The sequence below is a fragment of the Microcebus murinus genome, chromosome 10 (genome assembly GCF_040939455.1).
Source record: "Microcebus murinus isolate Inina chromosome 10, M.murinus_Inina_mat1.0, whole genome shotgun sequence".
NCBI lineage: Eukaryota > Metazoa > Chordata > Mammalia > Primates > Cheirogaleidae > Microcebus > Microcebus murinus.
Genome location: NC_134113.1, coordinates 45,371,242 through 45,390,570, shown reverse-complemented (window position 1 = coordinate 45,390,570; position 19,329 = coordinate 45,371,242). Strand labels below are relative to the sequence as shown.

At 37.0% G+C, this 19,329-nt stretch overlaps 2 protein-coding genes across 6 annotated transcripts in view; both read left to right on the top strand.

Annotated features, from left to right (window-relative positions):
* RAB3IP (RAB3A interacting protein) overlaps positions 1-15,597 on the top strand; it is a 65,111-nt gene extending 49,514 nt beyond the window's left edge. For 4 of the 5 annotated variants that reach the window (XM_076007168.1, XM_012788729.2, XM_012788730.3 and 1 more), the window contains 2 exons: positions 73-142; positions 2,382-15,597. In XM_076007168.1, coding sequence (XP_075863283.1) covers positions 73-142; positions 2,382-2,464 — 153 coding nt within the window. In that variant the 3' untranslated portion in view covers positions 2,465-15,597. Of the gene's footprint in view, positions 1-72; positions 143-2,381 lie in introns of those variants that run through there. The other variant, XM_076007169.1, reaches the window with a different exon arrangement.
* Positions 12,240-19,329, top strand: part of MYRFL (myelin regulatory factor like) — a 113,876-nt gene continuing 106,786 nt past the window's right edge. Inside the window, exon 1 of the mRNA XM_012788736.2 lies at positions 12,240-12,285. Within this exon, the coding sequence (XP_012644190.2) occupies positions 12,240-12,285 (46 nt within the window). The remainder of the gene's footprint in view (positions 12,286-19,329) is intronic.

Genomic DNA, 19,329 nt, shown 5'->3' with positions numbered 1-19,329 from the left:
GAGTCTTAATAAAGCTTGCTTTCATTTGAGACATTTAACTATTCATGACTTTTTTTTTTCCTTTTTGTCTAGATCACTTCTGTATGTAACTTTTTTACATACATTCGATATATTCAGCAGGGACTCGTGAAACAGCAGGATGGTGAGTGTTCTTAATTTATTGTAAATATTTACATAAAAGTTCAGCAAAAAGTATAGGACATATAGTAATGGTCAAATAAACATTGGTACATTTGCATAGATTTCCTTTTATAATTCTAATAAAATGTATATGGAATTCGAGAACAAATGTTTCTTTTAAAAAATATTGTATTTAATCATTTTATTTGCCTCATTTTACCCTTAATTTTGAATTTTAAGCCAGACCATTTTAACTCAAAGGGATATGTGATAAACCAGACAGTAAGTGTAAGGAGAGTACAAAGCTCATTGAATTTACTCCTTAAGAGATTAAAATGAGCAAATTCTAGAAGTGGTCAGATTTATTTTAATTGATGGAAACCATGAAGGAGTGAAGAATGAGTTTTTCGCGTATTTTCTGCTTTCATGTGTGAATTAATAAAGCAGTCATGAAGATAATTCTGAATGGAATAAATATCATTGTATTCTAAATCAGCAGAAATATGCAGACGACATATCCTGGAGAGCCAACCTCATGCAAGTGTGTTAATATTTTTAATACAGTTTTGTATGGTTTTATAGTTGAATGTCTTAAATATCAGGCATAAAACCTAATATGGCCTGACAGCTCCAAAGCAGCATTTCTTGAGTACACGTGATTATTTTAAAACAGAAATAGCAAATGCTGGGCTAGAGACAAGTCTGTGCCAGTTTCGTATTTGAAGCTGTGGGAAATTTTCCTGGTTATGTTTTTTTTTAGTCACTGAATATTCTTGTGCTTAAAATCTATTAGAAGCCTACTATCTTTCAATCGTATAAATCAGTGAATCTTAATTCTATCAAAAAAATAGACTGATAAAAACTTAATTTAGCCTTTCTCAAGCACTGGAATGTTAGAAACAGTCATATTTATTTAGAATCCTATATAATTGTATTTTAATGCCTAAAAGAATAGGGATGAATCCTGTCTCTAATTTATGTTGAGTTTTAAAAGGCTGGATAACATAAAAGTAGTCTTTTAAACTCAGTAATACTTTTTGTGATTATAATAAAATTGAAATCTTTTTGAATACCTGTTAGTGAATAATATGTTTTAAACTGAAGAACTGATGATTTATGTTAAATTGTCAAGCATATTTTTCTCCTTGTTAAAATAAAAAGTTTGTAGGGAAGCCTGAAAAACAATTTACTTTATGAAACGAGAAAGAAAGTGTCATGAAGTGGTGGTGAGGATGATGGCAGTAAAAGTGGTATATCTTCTCTGGTTTCTATCACTCTTCCGCTTCACGGTATTTAGTATACATTATGTACTGTGTAGGTTTTTAGTAAACAAGTATTAATTTTAAAATCTGTTTATTGTATAAGCCTTGCACCAAAAAAGGATTTATGATGGCTAAATCTAAAGCAGGATTTTTAACCTTGAAACTATTGCTATTTCGAGCTGGTTATTTTCTTTGTGGGAGGGGCTGTCTTTGCACTGTGGGATGTTTAACAGCATCCTGGCCTCTACTAATTAGATGTCAGTAGCAACCCCCATATGTGACAGTGAAAAATGTTTCCAGGCATTGCCAAATTCCTGAGAGGCAAATATCTCCTGGTTGAGAACTACTGATCTACATGAAACTAATCTGATCATAAATCAAATGAAGACCTTTTATTATCTGAAGTATAGAGCTAACTTTTTTCACTTAGAGTGGGAACTTACAAAAGTATAGATAATTGAAATTTACATATCCACTACATTTATTTTTATTTCTAATTTGAGCCATACATAAAAACTTTTCCATGTTATTACAAAGAATATTGAGTTTTCTGGATTGTCTCTTGTTTTCTTGGTTTCTTGCTCATGCTCTGCTAGTGTTAGTGAAGAGTAAAATGGCCAAGTAAAAAGCAAACTAGAGCAAGAAGATTCATAAGTTAGGTAATAATTCTTGAATGATGAGCTGAGTATACTCACTTATGAAAGCAATAGCATTGCCATTTACTCAGGACACTGAAATGTCTACCCTTTTGGGGCTAAGATGATTGTTTTGATGTCTCTAAGAAATAATTTTTACAAAACTGGTAAATCTTGCTTATTTACTGGGATGCTCACAAGTACATGGAAAAGTTTGTATGAAATATCAAAAGAATGGGCATTAGGTACATCATCAGGATATGCCTAATTGGCATCAGTTAATCTTAAAATTTCAGCAAACTATTAAAAGTAATTAAGATGGTATTTTATGATTTAAATGTCTTTCTCTTTTCTGTTTGTATAGTTGATCAGATGTTTTGGGAAGTTATGCAGTTGAGGAAAGAGATGTCATTGGCAAAGTTGGGATATTTCAAAGAAGAACTCTGATGCTCTGCGTGGGACCATGCATGAACCTCCCTGAATAACTGAAAAATAGCTGAATATTTTTATGGTTACTTGATATTTATTTCCAAGGAGTGGGCCCAAAACTTTACCCCTTTTGCAAATTACTCTAAGAAATACTATGATTTCTTTTAAACTGACTTACACTGTGTTTGCTTATTCTTTAGTTGGACACACTATTAAGGATCACAGGTGTACTAGTGATTGTAATTTATAGTTGCAAAAAGAAAACTAAATAAATAAATGTTAGATTGAAGGTGTGTGTGTTTTTTAGCTCTGACATGGCATTTAGGGTCAGCAGAATGTATTAAATAGTAATTTTCAAACTGCATAGCAGCTTCCTTGTAAGAGGCAAGGAAGAAGGCTGGGAGGACAAGACTCAACTTCTATACTTTCCACCACTAAAATTGTTCCATTTTTGTCTGTTTTGTATATTGGGCTTTAAAAAAGATTTTATTTAAAGAGAGACTTCTGCTAAAAAGTTTGAAAGTTAATGTTTTAATCATTGTGCTCCTTGTAATTTAAAGAATCCCTTTATTATGGTGATTTGTTAAATATAATAGATAGAAAGCAGTCACAGTTTATCCCAGGGATGTATTCTTGAATATCTTGATGATATCTATGTATTGAGCACTCCAGTGGCATTGGAGGGATATAAAGATAAATGAGTTTGATATGTGTCAGGGAGATTTGAAAGGATGTGGGTTGAAAGAATGGTATATACACTGACAATGGAACCACTTGATCTGTTAGTTCCAAACTGTAAAACTGACTCACGGGGAGAAACTATTTTTTTTTAAATTTCAAAATATTACAGGGGTACAGATGTTTTTGGTACATGAATTGCTTTTGTAATGCTTGAGTCAGGGTTATAAGTATGCTTGTCACCCAGATAGTGTTCATTGTACCCATTAGGTAGGTTTTTGCCCTGCCCCTCCCCCCCGCCCCCCCCCCCCGTTTGATTTCCATTGAATTATACTGGGGAGAAACTACTATTAAAATTATTTATAAAAGCAAAGAGGTTCATGGTAGAAATAAGTATAGAAAAACAAAAAGAGGAAATGAGAAATCACTTCAATATCTGCATCTAGAGAAAGCTACTGTTAATATTTTTGGAGAATGGCCTTTAACCCTTCAGATATTTTCTACCTATATATGCATATTTCTGAAACAAGACTTTCTTGCTTTTTTAAAAAATAGTTTTTCCCCTGCTGATAAACCTGTACATCCTTATCACTGTATGTTGATTATGGAATTTTAACATAATTTAACTAATTGTGTTTGGAGATTAGGTTATTTTCAATATTTTTTCATACTATAATGCTGTGATGAGTATCCTTATGTGTACTTCTTTGAACATTGTTGGATTGTTTCCTAGAAGTAAAATTGTTGAGCCATGTACATGTATCTTACAATGTTGATCTGCATTGCTAGATTGACCTCTAAGAAGAGTTGAACCAGTTTATATTGACAACAGCAATATATGAGAGAGCTGGTTTTCTGAGGATGACTTTTTTTCAGTCCTGTTCAGAGAGGTTTGGTCAACTTTACGTGTAGAGTACTCAGCCATGAAGCTGGACGGGAGCCCACAGACAAAAGGACATTTGAATATGGTATGGTAAAAACCATCATTACTTTGCCCAGCTCAAGAATCTGAAATTGAACATGAAAAAAGTTTGAATTTGAAATTTAATGTCCTGATAAAGTTATCCTAATGTGAGGGCATGATAAAAATATTTCAAGACTTTAGAAGATTATCCACACAAAGTAACAAATTAAAAATACTTTTAGAGAAAAGTATTAAAAAGAAACAAATCCAGGAGATAACTGAGATTTGAAAGAAAGATGGCCATATACTTAGGGAAAGTTTGTTGATGGCTTAGAGTTAAAATTAGGACTAAAGACAGTAAAGAACAGAGTGTATATCCATAATAATCCAGAACTAAAATTCTTTACGTTACCAACACAAGTGGTACAGTGGACAGAGACCAGAGAGCATGAGGATATTAGAGTTCGTATTGTTAGGGGGAAAATAGAGTTATTTACTTACTTATTTATTTATTAAGACAGAGTCTCACTCTGTTGCCTGGGCTAGAGTGCCGTGGCATCAGCCTAGCTCACAGCAACCTCAAACTCCTGGGCTCAAGGGATCTTCCTGCCTCAGCCTTCAGAGTAGCTGGGACTACAGGCATGCGCCACCATGCCCGGCTAATTTTTTTTTTCTATGTATTTTTAGTTGTCCAGCTAATTTCTTTGTATCTTTAGTAGAGACGGGGGTCTTGGTCTTGCTCAGGTTGGTCTTGAATCCTGAGCTCAAGTGATCCTCCTGCTTCGACCTCTCATGCTAGGATTACAGGCGTGAGCCACTGCGCCAGGCCCAAGATATTTATTTAAAAGTGAGGCATACAAAAAGAATGACCAAGTCGAAAAATAGTGTAACATAGAAATAAAAAAGGTGAAATGGTGTAAGATGACAAGATAGACTCATCAGTTTATTTTGTGAAAAGATAGTCAAATTGGATTAAAAATGTATTTATACATAAAGCATAAAATCATGGAAAGGTTGAAGATAAAAGAAGGAAAAAAGATATCAGGAAAATACCACAAGAAAACTAGTGTGGATTAAGAGAAAAAACATTAGGGGTTGTCATTAAAGGACTGATAACAAGAATCTATATAGAATTTAAGAAAATTAATAAGAAAAAATCAACCTCATCAATAAATGGGCAAAGGAGATGAACAGAAACTTTTCAAAGGAAGACAGACTAATGGCCAACAAACAGATAAAAAAGTGCTCAACATCTCTTATCATTAGGGAAATGCAAATCAAAACTTCAGTGAAATATCACTTAACTCCAGTGAGAATGGCCCTTATCAAAAAGTTCCAAAATAATAAATGCTGGTGTGGATGTGGAGAGATTAGAACACTGTTACACTGCTGGTGGGACTACAAATTAGTGCAAACCCTGTGCAAAGTAATTTGGAGATACCTCCAAGAGCTAAAAATAGAAATACCATTTGATCCAGCAGTCCCACTACTGGCCATTTATCCAAAGGAAAAAAAGACATTCTGTAATAAAGACATTTACACTCTAATGTTTATAGCAGCACAATTCACAATTGCAAAGATATGGAAACCACCCAAGTGCCCATCAATACATGAGTTCATTAATAAAATGTGGTATATGTATACCATGGAATACTACTGAACTACAAAAAAAAAACAATGCTGATCCAGCACCTCTTACATTATCATGGATAGAGATTGAGCCCATCTTTTGAAGTGAGGTATCACAAGGATGGGAAAACATTCACCACATGTACTTGCCATCAAGTTGGTACTAACTGACCAACACTAAGGGGTTCACATAGTAGTAATACTCATTGGGTGCCAGTCCGGGTGTGGGGTGTGGGGTAAATCCACAACTAATGGAAGCAGAACACACTGTATGGGGGAGGGACACACTTGTAGCCCTGGCTGGGGTGGGGCAAATGCATTTCATGTAACCAAAATGTTTGTATCCCCATAATATCCTGAATAAATTTTAAAAAACCAAATGCAATATAAATAATAAATAAAAAAAAATTAGGGATTGAGATGGGCACTACATAATACTAAAAATTGGATTCACTAAAAAGGCAGTAAGAAAACTGAAAATAATAGAAATAACTCTAAGGGCTGAATAATGAATATTAAAACTGATAGGATGCAAAGAAAGTTATGCATCAAGAGAAATTTTATAAATTTTAAGTCCTTTTTAAAATGAGCTAAGTGTCCAATTAAGGTACATAAGAATAAAATGCAATAAAGGTAAAGTTGAAGGAGATAAGAGCAGGAATAAATAGAAAACAAGAATCTAATAGATTACAAAGCTATTAGTTGACTCTTTGAAAAGATTAGCAAAAGACAAAAATTTCTGGCAAGTTTATCATGGAGGAAAAATACACAGATAACCAATATTGGGAATGAAAACCAGTATATCTACAGATGCTGCAGATATTAAACAGATAAAAATATTATAAACAACATGCCAATAAACTTGAAAATTTAGGCAAAATGGAAAACATCCTAGCAAAAGTTTTTTTTTTTTTCTTGAGACAGAGTCTCGCTTTGTTGCCTAGGCTAGAGTGAGTGCCGTGGCGTCAGCCTAGCTCACAGCAACCTCAAACTCCTGGGCTCAAGCAATCCTCCTGCCTCAGCCTCCCGAGTAGCTGGGACTACAGGCATGCACCACCCTGCCCGGCTAAGTTTTTCTATATATATTAGTTGGCCAATTAATTTATTTCTATTTATAGTAGAGACGGGGTCTAGCTCTTGCTCAGGCTGATTTCGAACTCCTGACCTTGAGCAATCCACCCGCCTCGGCCTCCCAGAGAGCTAGGATTACAGGCGTGAGCCACCGTGCCCGGCCCTAGCAAAAGTTTTGATTGAGAAAAAAACCAGAATCCTGAGCAATACTATTTTTTACTATTAAAAGAAGAAGCTAAAAATTTTTCCACTAAGAAAAAACTAGGCTTAGATGGTTTTATCAAATTTTAATTGATTATTCTAATATAAAATTTTTTTGAGAGAATGGAGTAAGGTGTCTCCTACATTGACACCAATGTAACCTTGATAGTAAAATCAGGGACACTGCAAGAAAGGAAAATTATAGGTCCATTCTAGTCCTTAACATACATGCAAAAGCAAACTGAATCTAACATACTGGCCAAGTGGCATTTATCCCAGGAATGCAAAGATGGTATATTAGAAAATTTATAAATCTCATTCACTGCATTTGTAGTATCAGGTTGGGTGTAAGTATCAGATACTTACAATGAGGAAATGTGCAGAGAGGGAATAGATGTCTACTTCAGATTGGGTGGTCAGAAAGGCTGCATTTTAGGAGGTGATGCTTTATGCTGGGCTTTGAAAAGGCCCAGTCCTGTGAAGAGGAGAGAGCAGGGAGAGCATTCTAAAGCTAGCACAGAGCGCCCCGATGAAGAAACAGACTTGACATATTTAAAAAATGGTGAGGAGTATGGTTGGTGGTGGGAAGAATGACAAGAAAAGACTGGAGAGGCAGGCAGGGGTCAGATCAAAGAGATCTTGGTAAGCCATGATTGGGGATTTAGTTTGCTGTTGATAGCTCTAGTCACAACTTTGCAGTTTCCTTTGGCAGCTCATTCTCAGCTCTGACTTTAAATACTGGAATCCCCACAGTTTTGCCTAGGCCCCCTTCTCTTTATTTAAATATTCTTTAGATCATTCCATCCACGCCCTTCGTTTTAAAAACTAAATATCAATTGCCTATAATCTACATCCCCACCCTTGGCATATCCCTCACTTGGCTCCAGACTCATACCTGTTTGCCTACTCGGCCCCTCCACATGGATTTCGAATGGGCATCACTAACCTAACACGGCCAAACTCTTATCCAGTTGCACAAGCAAAATTCCAGGGCTTTTTCTTGGTTCCTTTATTTCCACCACTATCACCCCAATCCAATCCATGGGCAAATTCTACCAACTGTCCAAAACATATCTTAAATTTGTCTATTTCCCTCCATGTTCACTACTACTGTTCCATTATCCTCTTTCACCCCGACTCCTGCAGTATCCTCTTACCTGGTGTCCTTGCACCCACTCCTGCCCTCCTGCAAACACCGACACAGCAGCCAAAGTGATCTTTGTAAAATAAAAATCAGGTAATGTCACTTCCCTGTTAGATGCCTTGTAGTGGCTTCCCATTGCACTTAGGAAAAAATTCCAAACTCAACAGAAAGTCTTCAAGTTTTCACAGTGGTAGTTGTTAACAGAGAAATAATAAAAATCAGCTTTAAAAAAATTCATGAAAATTAGAAAGAGAGACAGAGACAATACCACAGGAGAAGCACAAATTTTCCAAACTATGGAGAACCCTTCCTAAAGGCAGCTTTGCAACGGCATGCAACTTCACACACAGTTTTACTTCAGAGTTACTTCTGGAAGAAACTGTGTGTGAGCGCCAGACCCTGAAGCTCTAGGTCTCAGGGACAGTCTTGAGAAGAGACAAGGTTCCTGTCACCACATCCCCAATTGTAACCACGCCCCACGGCAACTCAGCTTTTATCTATCAGAGTTCTCTAGGAAATGTCAATACCAAAACAAACCCAAACTACAATTCAGATTACTCTTAAAAAGAATGAATCTCCACCGAATCTGTGCACAATGGGGACAAGAGAACTAGCAAATGTAAGGGGATGTAAAGACCATAAACAAGGGAATTAGAATACTTATTATTCACTGACAGGAAGAAATTTCCACCTATTAATAAATTCCACTTGCCCCCGGCTGGATTGTACTTTGAGAGCTCTGGACTCAAATTAATACAGACATATTTTCCAGTCCTCCCAACAACTTCCTTTTCAATTTCCTTGACTTTCCTCAGACCCCGTTGGTGGTGATACTGTAGCCTCTAACGCCGCAGTTGCATCCTGAGGCCTGCGGGCTCAGGCGTGCTTTCACACGTGTGCTATTTGACAACTTTTTGGTTTATTTTTCTGCTTGTTTGTTTTGTTTTTAAACGAATTAGTTGCCGACAATTAAAAATGAAGAAATTCAAAATGAAGATCTGCATTTCAAGCTTCTGTTTTAAAATTGGCCACTTTGACAACACTGAGCCAGAGTTCTTGAATGAGAACACTTGGGTGAAGCTGAGACCTCCGCCTCCGGGGTGGCTGCACCCTTTGGCAAAGCACGCACTCCCCAGCTTGCTCTCTGCCCCACCACCCCTGGTTGTCTCCTTGACACCACGGCTAAGGGGCAATTGTCAGTTCTCAATATGCCCACATGGTTGGCTTTTGCTTATTGTGACCCATTTTACTCACCTACATGCTGGCCTTGAAGTGTTTGAGCTTGGGACCCTAATTTGAACAAACCTTAGCATCTCAGGCCATTAAATGAAATCTAATTTCTTTCTCTGTGATGTTTCCTGTCACTCATTACTCTGCTGCTGAGAACAGGAAGTCTCTGGGTGAACCGTTGGGTAGGATCCAGAATCATCATTTGGCAGTGGTTTATAGTATGATGACTTACAAGGGCCTCCAGAAAACTTGGCTGGGAGCTGGCCTTGGAGTCTAGGCTTAGCCAGAGGCTACATGTTTTAGGCACACAAATCCTTCAAAAGAGCACATTGGCTTCATCCTTGCTCTTAAATCCAGTCAGTAGCCAGTTCTTGGTTCAGGCTTTATTACTGCCTACCTGGATTCTTGCAGTAGCTTCTTAATTCTTCTATTAATATCTTTAGTTGCTGGCCTAGACAACACATTTAAACACAGCTATCTTTCTGAGTTTTAGATGTAATCATATCATGCCCCATGCCCACCCAAATAGAAACCATCAATAGATACATGTAAAATAAATATGCACAGAATCAAATTATATTAAAAATCTACCACCATTAGGTAGTTAATAGGACAGTCCTTAATAGAGGATGGAAAGGGTATTGGGAGGGGGGAATAAAGCGGAGTTGATCAATGGCACAAAAACACAGTTACAGAGAAGGAATAACAGCCTGTGCTCAGTAGTACAATAAGACGACTATAGTTAATAATAATTTTTGTATATTTCAAAATAAAGGAGGAGATTTGGAATGTTCCCAATACAAAGAAATGATTAATGTTTGAGGGAATGGATATCCCAATTACCCAGATTTGATCATTACACATTGTATGCTTGTATCAAAATATCATGTGTACCCCATTCATATGCACAACTATTATGTATCCATAAAAATTAAAAATTAAAATTAAAAAACCTACCACCATCCTTCTTCAGCCTATTTTCCAATGTCCTCCCTCACTGTACCAGTCACACAGTCTGTGCACCTGTGCCAAGCCATTTTCACCACCAAGCCATTGCTCATGTTTAGAAAGACATACCCATTGTTTGTCTCTTGAAACTCCTGTTCTTTGAGGCACCTTTCCAGATCCTTCCAGGTTAAATTACTCTTTCCTTTCTCTGTTCTTTTGAGACATTTTGCCCAGCTCTTACCAGTCTGCCTTGAGTTATAGTTACTTATGATTTTCTCATGCCCTAGGTTTGAGCTTATGGAGAACAGCGACTATTACTTACTCATTTTTTTTATTTCCTGCACCCAGCAGTCAGCTTCACACAGTTGATTTGAAACAAATTGAAAATTCATTTGTTTAAGCAACTAGATGACTTATCCTTAAGGATCTTGGGCTCAATGTGACCTTCAAAAGAGGCTCCTAAACCTCCTTTTATTTATCTAAGCTTAGTTTGTTTATTTGCAAGGAACACTATATATGTGTGAAATTTTAAAAATACTTGTTTGGAAGTATACCACATCACCTATATTAATTCTAATAATGAAACAATAGACAAATTCAGAAAGTTAGATATCCTACAAGACGATGGGCCTAGACTGTAAAAAAAGGTCAAAATCATGAAAAGCAAACAAACCAACCAAAATGACAAGGGAACTGTTCTATATTTTTAAAAGACATAACCAAGGCAGTGCGTTAACATTCACTGGATCCTTAATCAGAAAAAAAAGTCATAAAAGATATTTTGGGGAATGGTAGAAATTATTTATGAGATGATACTATTAAATTAATATTACATTTCTTTGGTGTAATAGTGATATTGTGTGGGAGAATGGCCTTATTGTTAGGAAACATGCACGGGTTATTTAGGGGTGAACATGTCAAGATGTCAGCAACTTATTTTCAAATGGCTCAGCCAAAGAAATGATGTGTTTATGTTCAGACAGGAAAAGAACAGTGTCAAGATGATAATAATTGGTAAGTCTAGATCAATAGTATATGAGTATTTCATGGTATAATCCTTTCAATTTTTCTGTAGCTTCATAATTTTTTTCAAAATAAAAAGTTGGGAAAAAGAAAAGGAAGGGGCTGAAAGTATAGTTTAATTTCTTAATTGTATTTTTCTTAGGCTGTTATTAAATAAACGATAGCTAAGCAGTGAAAACAAAACATTTATTTAGGTATAGCTTTACATTTGGGAGTGAGACCAGCTAGTGGTGAACCATATACTCAGTTGTAAGGATTATTAAATTGGTAATGCAGTTTTTGCTTGCTAGAGGGATTTCTCATACTTTATCATTTATACTTTGAAATAAAATAAGCTCTGGAGGAAGTAGACTAGGTGTGTGTTGAGGAATGTAAGTTTTTGCTGTAAGTTTGGAAATACTTAACAAATTCTGACTTTTCATTATCACAAGCCTTTTTAAATTACCTGCTCTTCTAGCTATCAATAAAAGTGGTTATATTGATTTGCCCCCTTTCTATAGGTTAAAAAAATAACTGTAGCTTTGCTTGGTGATGGCTAAATGGATCTGGTTGATAAAGGTGGAGATATAAATATATTGGTGTAAAAGGACAAGTAAGAGATAAGACTATGTATTTATTGCCCACTTATGTAATTGCATGTGTCACTAAGGACAAAGGTCCTTAAAGACGAAAGGCAGGGTAGAAACAGCTCCCTACATGAAGATAGATGGATTTGCTACCACTTCCCCCTTCAGGATTTCTTCCCCCTGCACAGTTGCATCTCCTTCTGGTATTATAATCACATTTGGGAACTCAACCATCCTTCTGAGCACCGTTTGATGGCTGAAGATATGCTCTGCTCCAATGAAAAGAAAATGAAGATTTTTCAAGAACATTCATAGGCTTTGAGTGGAGAGGACAGCACTTACTTCCTGCGGTCTGATAACCCTTGTTTTATGAGGAAGCAGGATTAGGACCACAGCACCATGGACGTGGTAGGCGAAAACGAGGCCCTGCAGCAGTTCTTTGAAGGTAAGAGGCCAGTTTCCAACACGTGGTTGCTGTTTTGGAGAAATGCTCACTGTCATGGTTTCACCTTTTCTGAATTCACTTAAACTTTGTCTTGAAAGGAATGCTGTCATACTTAGATAACTCTCCTGAAACTGGAAGTGGAGGTTTATTTGCTACAGTGGTAGCAAAAATCAATAGTATGGATAGTGATTTACCAAAATACAGGATTTCCATCTTACAGCTTGGTTGTTAAACGAACTATTACTATTTCTTGTCCCTGTCCTGTGCTAGATTTTATTCCTTCTAATTCCCTACGTTTTAAAAAATTACAGATGTGTCTTATCTCTAAAATTACTGAATATAGCACAAGAAAAATGTGATTTTTGTACTTAAAACATTTTGTTTTCTTAATATAATTAAAAGCAAAACAGCCTAAAACAGCAAAGGAACACAACCCCGTGACCATCTTCTTGTTTTTCACAGTGCTTTAAAAATGTGTAACTGAACTATGACTTGTTTTTGAGCTTGAATATCTTTTTCCCAACGGAGAGGTGATGCTACAGGCCGTGGTTACACAGGTTTTCTTCCTTCTGAAAACCTAAAATGGCAGTACAGCTCCGTACTCATATGAACTATGGGTTGATTTAACTGAATTGGCTCGACAGTCCAACAGCGGGTTTGTTGAAAATGTTGGTAAGGACTTGTCCTCTTGTGGCGCCTTTCAGGTGTGCCGTGGGGACTCCACATCAGTGTGCCTCAGTTCCTTGTCAGCCAGCCATGCTCAGATTCCACGTCAGGGGAAACGTGGCCATAGCTTTCACGCATTTCAAGGCATTTCCCAGGAGAAAGTACTAGAAGAATTGAGGGCAGACTGGCTTATTTGCAGAATCCGGAGAGCACTCAGCAGCATGTTGAGAAAGTGCTTTTGGTATTTCTAGTGCTTTATGAGTTCCTGACAAATAGTAAATGTTTAAAGGTTGAGTGGAATGAATTGAATACTAAACAGTGCCGAACACCAAAGAGGGACAGGTCAGACCAAAGAAATAGTGAGAGTCTAAGTCACTGTTGGGAAGAGCCAACACAATGAATGGGGTGGTTTCCGTGGCTTAGATTTTGCCAGCGGTGGTGAGGAGGAACATACGATGGAGAGAGTGATCACATTATCTGAGGCCTCTGATCTGTCCCACTAAGTGTGTCTCTGGCAGTGGCCAAGTTGGTGTTGTCTACCTGGGTCATGCTTGACACATAATAGACACACCAATGCTGCTTGCTTGTTACTGCCTGATTTTACATGGTGTGTAATTTTCATTTGAGCAGTAGGTAGCAAGCTGCAAGCTAAAGTTGAGTCTGTTTTAGAGAAATTACCACTTTATTTTATATGTGCAAAAAGTTCACTTTCTTTCTTTTCAGTGCTAGGGAAGACCTGAAAATCTAATCTGGTCTATCTTCTGTTTTTTGGAAAGAGCTACAGTATTATACCTATGGGATCCCTATTCTCTTCTTTTTTGTATAATTTTTCAGACCTCTCTATGGATAAGGTTTCCACAAGTCCCCTCTGTTGCTTGTTGCAATATCTGATTATTATTATTGTTATATTTTCTTAATCCAAACCAAACTCTATGGCTCCATTTGAAGACTTTTGGACAGGGGAGAAGTCTGTTCTCCTTGAAAAGAAAATAAAATGCTCAGTGTTTCTCTTACATTATCTTTGAATGAATAGTTGGGAAAGGTGGTAGACTTTACAAATAAAAAATGAAACCATGAGCTTAAGCGATTCCCTCCCCATGAAAACCACACATCTAGTTGTCAATTTTTCATTCCCTCTACTATTCAGCAAATATTTGGCACCCACTCTGTGCCAAGTCCAGCAACCACCTCCTTTAAATGGTAGCTTGTAGGGCTTTGAAGCTTTTCCTTTAGATTTTAAGGATTTCCTTTCTCTAGACCTTTTCAAACCTTCCTAGGATTGAGTACAGCAAAACTACAGATGACATTCTAATGAGAAGGGCCAGTGGTGCATGTCATGTTCCTGTTAATATGTCACTGTTTCTAATCAAAAACAATCTTCTATAAAACGAAAATCATAAAATGAATTCAAAATCATAAAATGAAATAAAAAAACAAAATCAAAAACAATCTCCTATAAAACGAAAATCATAAAATGAATTCAAAATCATAAAATGAAAATCAAAAACAGTTTTGGAAAATTTTAAATCACCCCAAAGCTATTTTTCTCCATTTTCTCACACTCTATATTCTAAGATACTAAACCCTACATACTGTATTTTTCCTTATAAACATTTTTATATTAAAAAGTATCAGGATTGACAATATAGATTGTCAAAGCTCCTGATGACCTTAGTTTTTATTTTAAATTTTCAGATACGGTTAAATCTTTATGGTGTGTCTCAGGAAAATAAGGGTAGCTGGTAATTCCTATTCTATTTCAAATCCCCTGTCTGCCACCGATGCAGTACATAAGTCTTTAGCTAACGAGCAAGAGGCAGGTCAGGCACTCTAGGGATCTCGACATCCTCTGGAAACTCAGATACCATGTGAAATGTTTGGCTTTTTCTGTGAAATTGGACAGCTGCAAGAGAAAGGTTGTCAGAAGAGAGGCACATTACTTTATTTATAATAACTAAAAATTGGTTGCAACCTAAATTTCTAATAATGGTGGATTAGTTAATTATGGTTCTTCTAGATGACAGAATATTTTGTAGCTATTAAAAATGATGATGACAAGGAAAAATGTTGATAATATAGAAGAGAAAAGTGGATTACAACTTGGAGTTTATAATGTAATTGTATATATGTATAGATAACTTTCTAGAATATTTATTATTAATAAAACGGATTTGAAAACAGTTAATATATTTGCATATATGCACATACAAATACATAGAGAAAAACTGAATATGCATTATGTATTAATAGTAGCTACCTCTGAGTGGTAGGATTATGAGGATTTTTTTATACTTTATTATCTAAATGCTTCATAATTGGAATGTATAATGTTATAATCAGGAAGAAGTTTATCTTAAGTAAAGGAGAATGGGTTTAATTCAGCAAAGTGCTTCTGCTTAAGATCCAGGTGTCAAGAAAAACTGTAAAAGACTTTGAGGTAGATTAAAAGCATAACTGGATATCTTCCATAGAAAACTATGCCCAGATCATACCATGCTGGGCTATTGAATCCTGTGGGGTTTGCACCTTTCATTGTGTTAGAGCTATTTTAAAATTCTATAAATTATAAATAACTGATATCAATGCAAATGATTTTTATCCATAGATATGCAAATGAATTATATCCTAGGGGATCAATAGTTTCAGTAAAAGCCAGTTTTGCATTTCTATCTGTTTATTATCTATATCTGATGTTTGAATTCTGCTTTGAAATAGTTGTAACATCTTCATTAAGTAGTTAAATAAAATTTTTGACATGCATTCATATTATATTTGTATGACAGTCATAATTTTATCTTTCAAAATCTATAACCTTTAACATTTGCTAAGTTTTAAGTTAACTTAGAAACATTGTCAATTTCACCTCAAGTTTGAACTAGATTAATAACAACACTTACTGAGTATTTACCATGTGCCAAGCACTGTGCTATTCACTTTACATCATGCCATTTAATTCTTACAATAACCCCCTGGATCAAAAGGAATATAAAAATAAAGTACAGTAAATATCATTCCTTATTTTCTTTTAATTATCTCTGATAGTTGTAAACTTAGAGTCTTAATTTGTTTCCCTAAAAAAAAAAAAAGGTGTTTTTTTTGGACTACTTTGATATCAGAGGGCTCATCCTTTGTTTCCAAGCTTTTTAGAATAGTTTGTTAAAACTGATTTGAAAAGAATATTGTTCATTATATTTAATCCCTAAAGAGCAAATGTTTTGAACTGGAGAGACGCTATTTACTCATCCTCTTTATAATATCATGATGCAGGTTCTCAAAAGCTTATTGGCTTAGCATGAAAGCAAAGAGGAGATTCCTGCCCAGATTGAGCAGAGTGGGAAAAACTACATACTAATAGTAGATCACAAGTCAAAGCACAAGAAGGAAACTGGCAGACTGAAACTCTGGCTCGCTTGTTAACGTTTGTGGGGGTGGCTCCTAGAACCCCTGGAAGGGCAGGGGCCCAGGTAGCTCCTGAGCTCCGTGAGGAAGAACAGTCCATTCGGGCAGCTGCTGCCAAACAAGCTTTGAACATTTTCTGCTCCTGTCCCTCTGCTTAAGATTCAAATTCTCCAGGTAGCTATTATCAGAAGAAGGCAGTAGGGATGCAGGGAAGGCAAAAACATAGGCTGTCCACGAGCTGTCCAGTGCCCAGTGTTTAGGAAAATGGGGGAAATGCTGAAGTCACTGAAGCAGGAAAGCAGTGACTGAAGTGCCCAACCCAGATGGGGCTGATCTAGAAAGGCTTCCAGGGAGGTTACGCAGAATTGTTGAGTAGAAGACAGATGTAGCCTGGAAAAATTGCCTCTGTGGTATTGGTATATAGTAGGCAGTTAGTGGTATTTATAGAATGAATAAATGAAGGAACAGTGCAAAAGATGATTCCATTCAACAGTTACTGAATTCTAACTAGGTTTGGGGCACGGAGCACGTTAAAATGTATGAAGAAGGATAACTCCAGTAGCAGAATGATCCAGTGAGTAGAACAAACAGAGGCAGTTGAGGCAAAGTGTCGCCAGTTGGTGCAAAGCCTCAGATGCCATTATTACCAGAGATAATATGATAAATGCCTTAAGTGCTCCCTGTATATTACTTCTTCAAAATGTGAAATCCACTCTGATAAGCTGATGTTTCTGAAATCCCAAGAGAAGAACCAGAGGCTCTGACAGCTGCATGCAGTGCAGGGGACCGAGGGTGGCCAGTGCCAGGGCTAGCCCTGGGCGAGGCTGGCTTGCAGGTAAGGAGTATCTCTGGCCTCAGGCCGGTCTCTTAGTTTTCTGTCTTTCTTTCTCTTTGGGACCACAGCTTTCTCACTCTCTTAGACAACTGGTGCGCTTATGCCCTCTTACTTCTGTCCCAATAAAATCTGAGCTTGCACAGAATGAGCAAATGGCAAACAGATCTAACTAACACTGCCTCGCATCTCTACAGAGTCTCATATTCCAAGTGGTTGCATAGAAAATTGAAGCTGTTGTGCCCAAATGAAGCAGAAATGTTACCTCCTCCAAGGGCAGGTTTGGTTAATCTCTAATGGTGGAATATTAAACATCACATTGCTTCCCGCATCTCTGACATTATTCCACAGAAGCAGGAGCTCGTTGTTTATCTATGAGGCAGCCTCTGCTTCTGGGTGGACTTTCCAGGAGATTGGGGACAGAACACGTCAAGGAGAGGAAGAACCAGCTAGATCATGCAAGCAATTTAGGACTACCTGAATATTTCTATCTGCTGTTGACAAGTGATTAGAGACTATGTTTCCTTGGCATGAAGAATCCAGAACAGAGAGGCTGTTGGCTTGGTGCCACCAAGAAGAAATATTTTTCTTTTTTCATGCTGGGATCCCCAAGGTGAAGGCCACTTAATTAAAAGTTAAAGTGTGCCTTAACGGGATCAGATCTGACCTTGGTCGCCTGTGCACAAGCTGCATTTGCAACCTACTGAGTTTATTTCCATCTTTGGAGAGCTCTGGAGCAAAATCACCCAGACAAATCCTCCTGAGAGGAGGCTCCTCTCACCTTCTCTGGTGTTACTGATCTTGTTGTCTTTTTAACTTTGAATTTAAGACTGAATTTCCAGAAGACTCTGCAATGTCTTGGAAGCTAAACATTTAACATATGGGCAATTTTGAAAAATACAGATAACCTGAGAGAAGATAGTTATCACTAGTAATCTCACCATTGAGTGATTACTATGTTCAGTGTTGATCTTGTATGTTTTTTAAAACGAAAATGGGATTATACTATTTGTACTCTTCAGTAATAGAATTTTTCACAGAACATAGAGTGAACATCTCTTATCATTAGTTATTCATCTTCAGCAAGGGGCAGTAAACTATGGGCCACAGGCCAAATCTGGCCTGCAGCCTGCTTTTGCAAATAAAGTTTTATTGGAATGCACCTATTCATTTACGTATCATCAATGGCTGCTTTGATGCTGTGATGGCAGAGTTGCAACGGAGACCATATGGCCTGCAAAACCTAAAATATTTACTATCTGGCTCTTTACAGAAATGTTTGCCAACCCTGGATCTGCAACCCAGTAAAGAATGATACTAACTGTTATTTGTCAGCACTTATCACGTACTGCGTGTAGGATAGTACTCAGGAACATGGGTCAGGCAGTCATCCTGGTGTGAATCCTGGCTCTGCCTTTGATTGCCTCCAGGACTGTGGATAACTAGACCTCTGCAGGCCTTACTTTCCTGATTCATAAGATGGGGATAATCATATTATTTCAAAATGTGGTTGTGAAGCACGATGCCTGGCATAGAGAGGCCAATCATCGTTAGTTGTTATTATTCTCATTGTTATTAATACTTTCTTATCATTTTCTCCATTTACCATCATAGCAGCTCTGTGGGGCATTTTTATCCTTCCATGAAAAACAAAAGTCCAATAGAGGTTAAGTAACTTACTTAAGGGTCATCCAGATAGTAAGTGGCTACAAGGCCATCACTTATTCCTTCCTTTGCTTATTCAATCAGCCAATTGTTGAAGTCAAAATAAAAATGTAGAGATGAATCTCTAAATTTAATGTTTTATTTGGGGAGAGAAAAATTGCAATTTGGGAAATTTATATAGACTGAGTGGCCTTTGGTATGTCCGAAGAACAAAGAGGAGGTTGGAGGTTTTATGAAAAGGAGTAATGTTATGGATCGCCCTTTGAGAAAGTTCACTGGCACCAGTAAAGTTTGGGGCTGATTGGTGAGTGACGGAGGGGGTGAAGCTAGTCTGGGGTTTCAAGTTACAGCAGGGAGTTTTAGCAACCAGGCTTGCAGAGAATTACGTTCTTCAGCAATGTTATGTTCCCAGAGTGCTTTTTGCTCCTGGGGTCTCGACACTCTTTTAGTTGCGTATGACAAGAAAGACCCAATTTGTAATG